The sequence below is a fragment of the Puntigrus tetrazona genome, chromosome 1 (assembly GCF_018831695.1).
Source record: "Puntigrus tetrazona isolate hp1 chromosome 1, ASM1883169v1, whole genome shotgun sequence".
Taxonomy (NCBI): Eukaryota; Metazoa; Chordata; class Actinopteri; order Cypriniformes; family Cyprinidae; genus Puntigrus; species Puntigrus tetrazona.
This window is the reverse complement of record NC_056699.1, coordinates 18,734,830-18,748,062: the sequence shown is the minus strand read 5'-3', so window position 1 is coordinate 18,748,062 and position 13,233 is coordinate 18,734,830. Positions and strand designations below refer to the sequence as shown.

The window sequence follows — 13,233 nt, the reverse complement described above, 5'->3', positions numbered from 1 at the left end:
TCCATTTCATGATATACTAAACATCAGCCGTAATCAAACCTGACAAAGATTATTGTTTATTAAAAATAGACCCCATTTCTTTTTTGTTTAATTTTGAATACAGTTATCAAGGGTTCCAAAGAAGGTGATTTTGCACCCAAAAACATATGCATGTAGAATATAGATGTTATTTGTGTGTTAAGTGTTGTTGTTTTTATTAAAAACATTTTTTTGCTGTGACTCGGTAAGAAACATGAAGTTCAATGTATGCACATCCAAAAAAAAAAATGCTTTTGAAAAATGCTAATCCCATATCATAGTATTAATCACGTGAGCAGGCAGCTCTCGTAGTGAAAGGGCTCGCACGGGTAAGGGGAAGTATTCAAATTCGGTTCTCCGTAATTGTAAGTAAGCGTTGCATACGCATGTGTACAGTGAGAGTGGAGAAGCGCGCTGTCAGTCAAGCGCGCTGTGTGGGGCGGTCTCTGCTCAGAGATGTCTGAATATGTCAAGAATCACTTCAGTCGCCGCACGCTTTCAAACAGCACTCCTTCTCGTTCAGTGCCGCTGCGAGGGAAGAGTTTCGTATTTGCCGTTTAGCTTCAAAAGATTATGAGGAATTCCTTTGCGATTGCCGTGCGTAACGAGCCTGCAGTGCACGGGGTGAAAGAAGAACAGCTGGAGCGCTGTCCGGGGTCCTGAAGTCAAGAAGCCAGAGGTGCTGAAGAGAGCACAGGCATTCACAGCGGACTGTATGTCTATGCCAATCAAGCTTTGAGATGACTCGGAAAAGGCTGCGTTCTGTGGCTGTCTGGGGATTTACCGCGTGGCAAATAGGAATTCTGTTGAGGTAAGAGCAAAATGCGTTTCCTTGACGGAGGAAAGAGTAACGAAAGCAGAGTTTTAGCTGGGATTTTTGCAGCTGTGAAGGTTGAACGTACCAAAAGCCCACACAGTCATTTGAGAGTCGGATCGTATTCTTTTGCTCTATGTGAATCTTTTACTTTATGTTAATTCATCACTACTGAAGGCTATGCTGCAAAGAATATAGTTCTTGGGTCACCACTGTGTTCGTTACAGCTATTGAGAGCAGGCAAAGTTTTTAAGCAGCTTTTTCAGTGTAACAGGTGATGTCTTGTCATTTTCGTTCAAAGCTTGGGAATAATTCACAAAATGATTGCTTTCTGAAATAAAGTAGATTTTTCATCATTTCTGTGATTCGGAATTATCGATGAATGCAGATGTTGCTTTGTGCCCAAATGTCAGAAATGTGAAAATACTAACAGAAATGGGAAGCAAAATAAAAAAAAATGATGCAAAATGAAGGTAATAGGTACTCAATCAATAAATCTCTTCTCCTTCATATAGAAATAAATGGTTTGCAAGTAGTAAATGTATTTGACAATTATGTTATTCATTTTTGGACTCCTGAGAGTACATCCCATTGAAACTTTACCTTCCTATAAATTCAGACTGATATTCATTCAAGCGCAGTCACAAATCTCTTAGTTTGGGTGATTATTTTGACTCTGCCGTACTCTTTTTTTTTTTCTACCACCACTCTTCAGCCCAGACTTACAAGTAGCTCTGAAATATAAAATTGGCATAGATGAGAGTTCTGGGTCCCTTTAAACCTTGCTGAATACTCACAATTCTTTTAGCTGATGATGCTATGAATTTTTAATGTTTCATTTGTCGACGATCCTTGGGCCCACGCAAGCGTAACGCCTTGCATTATTGATATGTTGGCACTGTCTATGTCGCCTTTGTATTGGTTGGCATTCAGTGTTCCTTGCGGGAGAGTTACTGCCTAAAGCCGTTACTTAAGTTTTCAAAGAAAATCAGAATATGCCTCATTCCACAATTCAGAACTGGTCACAGTGAACGGGAAACATTCATCCCTCAAATCTAACTTTAGAATGTGTTAAGCTGCAATTAACTTTACGAGAGCTTTCCCATCAATACGATTGATCTTCAGACTTTATGGACAGTGAATGGCTTAGCAGGAAAAGGAGGATCTCTGTTTGATAACAGCTTCGCTTCACAACAGGTGCAGTGTCAGCAAACAAGGTGTTGAGTGCCAGTCGTCTGAGTTTCCTCTCAATGCTCTTATATCTCGGTGCAAAGATTTTATCTTCAGGCTCTGTAGACGGTAGAAAATGAGTCCTCGATGCTCTCCGATTTTCACAGCTGGTAGAGTCTCGTTAATGTGTTAATAGTGACGAGTGTCCCGGCATAACACGTTTCTCATTTTATTTGATGATTTACTTCCTTTGATCCGCTTGAAAAAAATACCCAACATTATATACAATGTATTACATACAGACTTTGGTCTATACCATAAATCCTCTCAGCACATAATAATTCGTTAAGGTACTCTTCAAAATGCTGATAACTGAATGGGGAATGTTTTGGGTTCTTTATCAGTCGACAGCAGCTGTAGAACTTTGATAGATTGAAATGCTTGTTTCCTATCAAACAATACAGTTGAAAAGTATTAAAATGAGCTGGATTAAACAAACTGCGGGCCATAATTAACATTAATCTTTAGAACAATCTACCATTTACACATTATTTTCACTGTGACCTGAATTTGAATCTATTTTAATTTTTAAAACTAAACATACTACAAGATTCTGTTATTGCATGTATAATAAATAATATGTACAGTAGGAATGGTAACAATATTCTACTTCTTGTTCCTTTAAGGATTGTTTTTTTTATGTCCAAAAATATATGAAGCAATTTAATTCCTTATTCTTTTACAGTTACGTATGGAACAACCTAACTTTTTTTCAGCATATTTTCTATTTTCATTTAGTTAAGAGTTTCGGTCATTTCTTTGCGTTTGTCTATTATCGTGTCTGTAGCATTCATTTATACCAGTTTTAATTATATTAGGAGTTATACTAGATAAAAAAAAAAACTGGCACAGTAAATCTAGGGCTGCAAGTTTGCACACGAAGTATACATATTGTACGTATTGGGAATTTTCATCACCACTTCCCACCAAAAATAAGAAAAGGAAAGAAAGACGACACATTCATATTTAGATTCCCAAAGCCACATGGCATACACTCAGCCACATCAAAACATGAAGTCCTCACCACACGACCACAGACGACAACACAAATACATCATCAACCACAATCAAACAAACGGCCCCAGCACTCACGCGTTCACACACAGAGAATGAGTACAGACAGATATTTCAGCTGTCAGTTTATTCTCAGAGAGCATAATGGCATGCGGCACTGTAAAGCGCTGTGTACATACTCTGCACCACTCAGCACAGGTTTACATGCATCTGCTCCATACTAGCTAGTCATTATGTGCCTCTGGGCTGACATGGATTGGAGTGTGTTGTTTTCTTCAAGAACATAAAGGATCAAAATTGCCTGTTTAGTGCCCCAGAGTCTTTCTGTCGTACCCTGTTTTGTCGGACGTTGAATATTGTCACAGTTTCTAACTTGTTGGTGGCTTCACGGATGACTAATCTGATTCCTCAATAGCTTTAGGAACCCAAATAAGGGCGACGGGGGTTAGCTGTCATATGGGGAAGTTGTCACAAGAGCTATATTTCAGCAACTAAAGGGTTATGAGAAAAGTTCAATTGTTTAAATGCTTTTTATGCAAATGTTGCTTTCAAATGTATCTAATATCGAATAATAATCTAAAAAAATCTCATTGGTATGGTTGTTGGGTAAACAAGCGAACACAATAAAGCCACACTAGAAAACATTTAGGCAGGGGTCAATGTGTAATGAAACTAGTTATTTACTGTATGTAATGTCAGATTGGTCAAAGACAGAATTTTAAATTGGAACATGTTTTCACGTGTGCTTTTAAACCTTTTAAATAGCATGTTTTCATTGTGACAACTTACCCCATACAGCGTGACAAATGCCATGGGGTCATGGTGTCACAAAACATCAGTATGCTCTTTTTCCCCCCAAATTTTTTTTTTTCTGTGGTGCAGACAGATATGAGCTTTAGTGGAAGTCGATATTAACTGGAATGAAAAATGTGCCAACAAGCCTCAATCTCCCATATTTGACCGCATATATTAACTTTGCATTTGGATTAGTAAAGAGAGAGCACTTATTCAATCATAACTTGATATAGAGAGCAGGGCAGAAGCAATTAGCATCTGGACTGGGATTCTGCAGTAATCTGCACGGACAGGTCGCAAAGACTGACTGCTGGCCGGATTGAAGTATGTTACTATTAAAACTGACATTTCCATTACAGGTTCATGTTTTGACGACAGTGGATTTAATTATGTACGGCTATGTATAGGGGAAAAAATGCTGTGGTATGCTTTGCTTCTATGATCAGTATTCATAATTACCATTCAGAATGGGGAAATACTGCATACGTAATAATTTTTTCTAAAAACAGAGACCGTCTCTTTGTCAACTCTGTTGTTTTTATTAGGGACATTTTGTGACAGCAGTTCTGCCAACTCAAATAACTTGACTAGACAAGGACAGGCTAATATCAGCACAGGACCAAAGACAGTGTAGGTCACTGTGCATCACCCTGTCATCTGCTTCAAGAGAAAGACATGCTGTTGCTGAGTCTCACACTTCACCCACCAAAACTATCCAATGTATGATTATTTTGAAGTGTGATAAGTACAAATACGTGTTTGAAATACCTAATGTTCTATTAAAAAAAAAAAAAAACGTTGGTATGTTTTGTTGCAACCCATGTCCAGGAAAAATACAAGCAAGTGGCATTGCTATAGCAAAACAAATGTTTAAAGTGAAATGTCCAGTGAGCTACGCTAAAAAAGCATTAAAAAAAGTTTTTACATTTTCTTCTAAAATTAGCATTGTCGTCAGGCTCCTTCAGTAATTTTACTTATATATATATATATATATATATATATATATATATACACATGCACACACACATACACACAAAATTAGGATAAAATGATAAATAATGATACCATCAATTTCTAAAGTCAGGTCATTCTGAGATTCTGTGCAGGCTCCTCCCACAAGAGTTGATTGACAAGGCCGTCTTACCTTAGACCCTTAGCGGTCATCAGTCCATCATTGTGATGACTCCGGTGCAGGGGAAGACAAGGTGTCCAAGATTAAGCAATTATGGCGTTTTGTTGATAGATGTAATAATGAACATAGCAGTCGTCATTTACTCCCGACATCTGACCTGCTGAAGAGTATTAATGTTACTTTCATTTAGAAGGGAACGCGCCACTCCATGATCTAAATAAATTCCTAATAATGTGCTGGTTAGCCAGTTTAGCTGCTTAAGTTCAGTCTGTTTATCAATCTACGGAAAGAGAGGGGCGGAGTCAGCAGAGCTCATTAGCATTTAAAGCAACAGGCTAAAATGGCTTGACGAAAAACAGCTGATTGTGACGAGGTGTTTTTTGCCGGTTTTTTATGTTACAGACTTCAAGACCCTAAAGAATCATATCAACTTGTGTAAAATAGTCTTCCGATGACCCCTTTAACAAAAGCGTCTCTTGATTGAAGATAATGCACAATGCACACACATATGCATAATGTAAAGCCAGATGTTTGTTCACAGTTGCTCTCCTCTCGCTTTCGTTTTCATCTGCTGGACCGCTCATTGGAGCGGAATGTTCCAATAGATGAGAGCGGCTCACCCCCGAGCAGGAAGAGCACCTCGTAGTTTCTGTTTCCTGCCAGTGTACCTTTCACCATGTGCATTAGGACCAACTGGCCAGCCTTACCCTCTGGCTCTCATTCCTTAACAAACCACTTGGCTTCCAAAAGCACTAATGCTCTCTTTTCTTTGCCTTCAAGGGGTATTTTAGTCTTTTTCTTTGAGCCTGTTTCACTCCTCTGCCTCCTGTGCCAGTTTGCGTATTGTAAAAGGCAGATTAGGTAGCTCCTGTTGCATTATTGATAAGATTTTGTCACAAAGCATTGATTGCGCTTTGAGTTATTCCGCAAGCCCCGTTTCTCTTGAATACTTTTGTCAGAGTTTTTGAAGTCCAGAGAAAGACACAGAACAGAGGGAGGCCTCTTTAAGCAGCTTAAAAATGTTCAAGTTTTCATAAAGGTTTTCTGTACGAGGAAAATGTCACGGAGTAAGATCTAAGTAAAATGCTATGCTATGAAACAAAAAGAGCAATTTATGACATCAAATTATTCAAAACTTTTATTGAATGCTTAATCAAATAATAAATCGGATGCTTTATTCTGTGTAAGATAAAAGGAAACACTTAAGACAAAGAGTATTTAACAAGTGGTTAAAAGTTCTCTCATAATATACTGTTTAAATTTGCATAATATTTCATCATAGTCTGATGCTCGAGACAAAAAAGTTTAAATATAGTATGATTTTTATAGCCTATTAAATTGCACTGTTGTTCAAAAGTTTTAGTTCCCCAAAAAGTGATATTCTGAAATATTGTTTCCTATTTTAAAATGCTTAAAATTAAAACGTATTCCTTATATTATCATATATCTTTTTGTTTGTTTGTTTTTAATTCTTTGATGAATAGAAAGTTAAATGCATCGTTACATGTATTAATTTCTATAAAAAAGATCGTACTGACTCCCATCATTTAAATGGTAGTGTATGTCTTTGGTAGAGACAAATATATAAAACTCTTAAAATATGTCAGTATTAATTACTGAGGCAGTGATGTGGTGATAAAGCACAATCAAAACAGTTGCCAGGATGGGATATATTACCTGAGATAGACGCGCTGGTCACGGTTTGCATATAGTGGCGAAAATAAGCTATAACTGTGACATTTAAGCTGTCTGTGTGACAGTTGATGCGTGAAGCACAAACCTCTGTCAAACATCAGTGTCACCGCTGTCACATACTGTGGAGTGCAAGTTCCTGTTTTTCTCTGCTCATGCTTAGTAAAGCTGCATCTACTCCGTCAATAAAAATACCTCTCAGCTGAGCTCTTTGCTGTCCACTTAACTTGTTTCATGTTTCCACTTGGCCTGACGATACACAGACTAACCTGGGTGAAGTGTGTCTTGTAAGGATGGTTGAAGAAACAAAAGTACAGAAGTGTGTTAATTTTATAAAAGCTATTCTTGGCTTGGGAACAAGCTGTAGGTTTGAAGACCACTGTGCAATTTTAGGGACAAGTTTTGAAATCTTCCGCTGCGGTGATGCAATGCTATGAGAAGCCGAAGCCAAATCCACATACAGTGAATGGTGAATTGTGTATGTATCTACACCAGCCTGAGCAGATTAGAGCCTGAGCCACTGTGGCTGTCCTGATATACCGTCAAGCCCAACATATTTTTTTTGCTGCTATTGCTATGGTTATATTTAAAAAGCCATTTAACATCAGAGCAAATTTGTATTACGATTTGTTAATAAAAGCCCCGTGAGGCCCTTTGTTAAAAAAGATCAGACTAGCGCAAATTGTGTCATTTCAAGTTGTTTCAGCTGATGGATTTTTTAGAAAACAAACAGCAGGTAATTATAACCACATTTCATTAGATAGAGTTATGAGTTGATCCCTGATACAACTTTTCATTATATTATTATCCAGTAGCTAAAGGGGATGGATTTTGCAATCCATTCGTAACAATGTATTTATTATTCTTAAAGAAATAGTTAATCCAAAAATGAAAATTTGCTGGAAATGTGCATGAATTTGTTTCTTTTAGACAACATATTTGAACAAATGTAGAATTGTATGCTCACCAGTAGATCTTCAGAAGCGTCAGAATGAGAGCTCAAACTGTTATTTTTGTGATATTTTTATAAGCTGTTTGGATTTTTTTTTTACTTTGAAAGCACCCATGGATGGCCTGAGGGTGAGAAAATGTTTACTTTTGGATTAAGTATTCCTTTAATGATTTTCCTCAGGTTTTGTAATAAAAAAATAAAATCCCAATAATCATTCTACCATTAAACATTACATGCATTTTTTTAATTAAATACATTTTTGTCCAAGAACACTACATTTTTCCTGGACTGGATTTAGCAGCCTGAAATGAATATAACTAAGGAAGATATATTTTGCTTAAATTATACATGTGTCTATTGTGTCTATGTGTGTGCACGTGAACAAAAAGGATATTACATTAACACACATATGAAGAGGAGATGAAAGGTGCAGATGAGCAGATCCCTACGTCTATGGTTGCATTGATCCGAGTATTGATTAAGTGTATCCACAGTCCATCTTTTGTGCTACAGATAATCAGTCCATTGTTAGTGATGGCAACAGAATATTAAGTGTGTGTGTGTTCAGTGTAATGTAAGTTTGTGTAGGCTATGAGACCACAGAGACCATGATTCAAGAACCAAGTAAGCTTCCTATTTCACTGGAGGGAAACAATATATACTAGTAAAAGAATTTTTAATCATTGTTTTTAGTATTAATCAAATTACATTTAAAATTAATAAAAAATCTCTGACTACATTCTTAGCAAATAATACAGTACATGCAATGCTGCCTGAATTTGACCAAAAGAAGGTATCTCAGGAGGCAGCATTCGAATACTTGCCTACCTTTTGGAAATTTTGTCATAGATGCCTTCATGTCAAGAGCACGCTCTAAAGGTTTTGATGGAAGAGCTAGGATATTTATTCAGCAGGTATACCTGAACTCATCTTTCTCTTTGTTCTCAATGCATCTCATAAATCTTACCAGCAGTCCTTTTAGATCTCTGGGTCCGAGGCTGGCATTCTATGATATTAGCTGAACACATTTGGAAGGGCAAATGTAGGCATGGATCTAGAGGTCGGGTCACAGAGAAACAGAAATCAAATAGACCTTGTCAATATAGTGACTGTTGGAGACAATGTATCAGCCATACCTCAAACATCTGGCAAAAGAAAATAAAGTGTTTTGGAAAGCGAGAGATTTATGCAGTCAGTTGTATTAGCTATCTTACTGAAAAGGAAATGAGGACCATGCATGAAATATGGAGGATGAGACAGAGGATCCCAGGGGACTCTGGTCATCTCAGTTAGTGGTGTAAAAATAAAGTACATCAAGGAGTGAATTACTCAGAAGCAGTGTTTAAATTTTAATAACAGCTGTGTGTGGACTTATCTTTACTAAACAACAACGTTCTTTTACTATTTAAAAAAGACTGTAAGCATGTTCAGAATCACCTTGTGTATTAGCACTTGTCCCATAATGATCAGTAAGACAACTGGTTTGGACCGAGATAGTCATCTGGAAGAAAAACAAAGATTCACAGAGAAAAGATGCTTCACTGTCAACTTCTCGTTGGCATAAGGTGCGTTGCATCTTAACAATTGCCATGTCTGTACTAGGTAAAAAGAGAAAGAGCATTGCTGTCATACAATCAGATGTGTATCATTTGGATTCTGACTAATAGCATCCAGTAGATCTCTCCTGCTGAGGAGCTCCCGGAGGACAAACGCAGAAGGGAGCTTTCACACCTGTTTAGCAGTAAAACTAGAATTTTTCGTATTTCAGTAAATCCAGACTCCACAGGGTGGCTCTGGGAAAAATAGGACAGACTTCTAAATTTGGCAGCTGCTTTGAAACTGTAGTGTGCCAGGCTACAAGCTACTCATCATAATTTAAAGTAGCTAGCTAAATTAAAGTGATTTAAAGAGACAGTTCCCTTTTAAGTGTATAACCATATGATAAAACTATAAGAATTACAGTCTCAGTTTTGACAAAACAGTGAGGGTTTTTGAATGAGTAATGAGGTTGATAGATAGATAGATAGATAGATAGATAGATAGATAGATAGATAGATAGATAGATAGATAGATAGATAGATAGATAGATAGATAGATAGATAGATAGATAGAGCTTCAGTAGGTCGTTGCACTCCGACACCGACAGTGACTACTGAACTGTCCACTCTTCCATTGCTTAGTCTAGAGATCATGTTCTGCCTGACTGGAATTATATACAGTGTTTGTGATGGACACCAGAGAATCATCTGATCCTGATTAAATTGATAATCTCTGCCCTCAAATGCCTTTCTGCACTGGCTCCAGGGGAGTGTCTTGGAAGCACCTTCATGTTACATTCATTATAGTTAGAGAGCACAAGTGGGGGAGGGTGAAATAATGCTCTGTGTGTCTTACTAGAAGAAAGGCCCAGTTTTCTGAATCTGCTAAAAACATATCTGTTCCATCTTTAGTTGACCCTCCAACTCTTGCTATCTCTAGATTTTAATTATTATTATACATTATAATTATTGTTTTCAATAATTGTTCTATCAATTCCTTTTCTTTTAGCTATTATACAAAATAAAGCACAATTCCTATATATATATATATATATATATATATATATATATATATATATATATATATATATATATATATATATATATATATATATATAATTTTATTTATTTATTTATTTTTTATAATATATTTTTCATCAAATCTGTAGTCCTGTTGAGCATATATAGGAAACTGCCAACCCCAAGCATTTGAAGAGTAATGTATAACACAAGACAAACAGACTTGGGTCTGTACTGAGAGAAATTAGTGCAATGATAGCTAAACGAACAAGAGGTGTTTTTAATTTTAGAAATAAAGGCTCTGAATTTATTTGAACTTCCATCTGCTCCAGTTACTGCTGGAAGCCCTCAGGCCATCATGTCTTCAGATCATTGTCTGAATCCATGTGCTCTGATTTTCTGCTTCATTTTTATTTACCCAAGAATTTACTCTGTTTATTTGAGTCTTGAAGAAATTTTGTAATGCTTTTAGCAGGGCTGCACATTCAAGTTTCCATCTATCAGTTAGATGAATGCAATTTATGGTATGGGAAGAAAACACATTTCTCACGCAGAAAGATTCATTATAAAATAACTAATAAATAAAATGAATCTGGATTCTTATGAATACAACTGAGAATAACCATTTTGTCTGTGCTCAACGTAACTGTTACAATCTGCAGCTATGCTGACCTCAAGCGTAGTGGTTGGAAGGTTTCTTGTTTGCATTTGCTAGAATTTTAATTTTGTTAAGCTACAATGACAAAAACTGTTGTTGAGATGTGCCATTGCCTTCAAGCAAGGGAAGCCATTTCGCCCAAATAGCAGTTATCTTTACTACCAATTTTGTGGCTGACCACACATAGACACACATCAGCACACCCTTTTGATTATTTTGGCAAGGGTTTGCATGCCTAATATGAAAGAGCAACGGGGGGAGGGGAGGGCCTCTGACCGCTTCCAGTCTCGATCTAATTTACCAAAAAAGTCAACCAAACAGCTGACAAAGCAGAGTGCTTGTATCTCTAAGGAATTTTGGAAATCAGATACCAACCGCAGACTAGGTGTTTCTGCTTTTCCGTTAAAGTGTAATGATGGATGAGCCACTTTTGCACCATTCCTCATGTGTAAATAAAGAGTTTCCTAAATTAATATTTTCCATTTTAAATGTGACAATTTTAAAGCAAGAGGGAAAAAAAGTTTATTTGTTACAGCATGGACAAAGCCTTTCAGTTAGCATTCCTAAGTATTTAAATGATTGAAATCAATGATAAACTCATAGAAGAAAGGGTATATTTTAATTACGTTTTATGATATAAACAGTCCAAATAGGTAAAGGTACTTATGAAATGTTCCACCATCGGTGACATTGGCAGTGAGTATCCAAACATGGTTTGAGAAAGTACTTTTTTTGGCCACAAATTGGAATGTGAAGACATATTTAAATCACTGGCATAGACTGCAAAAATAACTGAAAAGCTTTTTGTCTTGTGTTGTGCAAGGGAGAAAACAAATCACATATTTTGTTCATTTATAAATGCATCTGCCTGCATACACTCTTGCTTGTAGCTACTAAAACAATAGCTTTTGTGTGTGTGTGTGTGTGTGTGTGTGTGTAAATGTGTGATCAGTAAAAAAAAAAAAAGGAAAACCTGTCAATAAAAAATAATAACCAAAAAATGCAAAAAAAAGCCAGATTCATAAAGAAATATATTCATACTACTGTTCTATACAATAAAAATAAGAACTATTACTAATAAAAAGATAATAATTTACAGAACAGCAGTTACAATACTAATATGTAAGGCTTTTTGCCTAGAACTTTTATTCTAGGGGAAAACCACAGGGAGACCTTGAGCTTCTCTATTGTTGACAACAGTTATATAAACCATTCTTATTACAAATTTGGGAACAAGGATGTGTTGCCATGTTGCATTTAAACGTTCAGGCTAGAAAATGCTTAAATTAAGTTAATGCAGAAAAATCTCATCCCTGTCAATTCAATATTTATTTATAAATATTGTTATTATTCATTTTGTTAGTTTTGACTCTGTGGTTTGGAAACAGTCAGTGGTATCACTCTCTGAGCGAGGTATTAGTGCAGCAGGCTGATGCCACTGGATTTGTATACAGATGAACAGCAGCTGTCACAGTAATACTTATCCAATAATGCTAAATGACAAACCAAACCTTACCATTACAGAGTGAAATCGTGTGGGACAGGGTGGCAACACATTCCCGTACACATTAACTCCATTACTCATTGACATTAAAACTTACTAGCACCTAATAAGGAAAGGCACAATAACAAGTTCAGCACACCTCAGGCTGATGCATGCCCATGAGCGTAACAACACGAGTTCTATCAGCATCTCACACAGTATGCAACACTAAAATGACAGTGGGCAACATTCAGAGAAGGTGAACCACCAGAAAACAAAGGAGCCAAATTGTGCCCAGCCTCCTCGCATTAGCAGAGCAAGACAACACAGCGAGCACCATGCTGACAGGACAGGTCACACCGATCCAGCCGTTTAGCTGTGGATTCACGTTAAGGGAGGCAGACGAGGGGTGGGGGAGAGGGTTGTTTGTCCCACAGCAATGACAACCCAATGAGACTGAAGCCTACAGGGGGTGACAACAAAACTGCAGCTATGCTCTCCTCATACTAACTGGATGCATTTCATAGACTTCCTAGGCATAATGAGATGAAAGATATCCTGCAAAGAGTTGTGATGCATGGCGCTTTAAAGCTAAAATTAACTTTATATATATATATATATATATATATATATATATATATATATATATATACACATAACAATTTACCATTTCTTAGCTTGTAGTCATTAAAAAAATTATTATGTAGTCGTAAAAATGATTAAATGCATATAACGCATAAATGTGTTGTCTATAATTAGAAATCAAGTATAGATGCTGATGAATGTGAGATGTGTCAGTGAATAAGCATAGCACAAATAATGATAAATGTGTGTTGTAATTTTTTTCATTCTGCAGTAAATTGTGTAAGTGAATAATATTAAAGTAT

General features: G+C 36.6%; 1 protein-coding gene across 2 annotated transcripts in view; it reads left to right on the top strand.

Annotated features, from left to right (window-relative positions):
- Nucleotides 1-349: 349 nt before the first annotated feature.
- The window catches only part of glra3 (glycine receptor, alpha 3), a 39,102-nt gene continuing 26,218 nt past the window's right edge, over nt 350-13,233 (top strand). For both annotated transcript variants that reach the window (XM_043233873.1, XM_043233865.1), the window contains exon 1: nt 350-829. In XM_043233873.1, the coding sequence (XP_043089808.1) occupies nt 759-829 (71 nt within the window). In that variant the 5' untranslated portion in view covers nt 350-758. The remainder of the gene's footprint in view (nt 830-13,233) is intronic.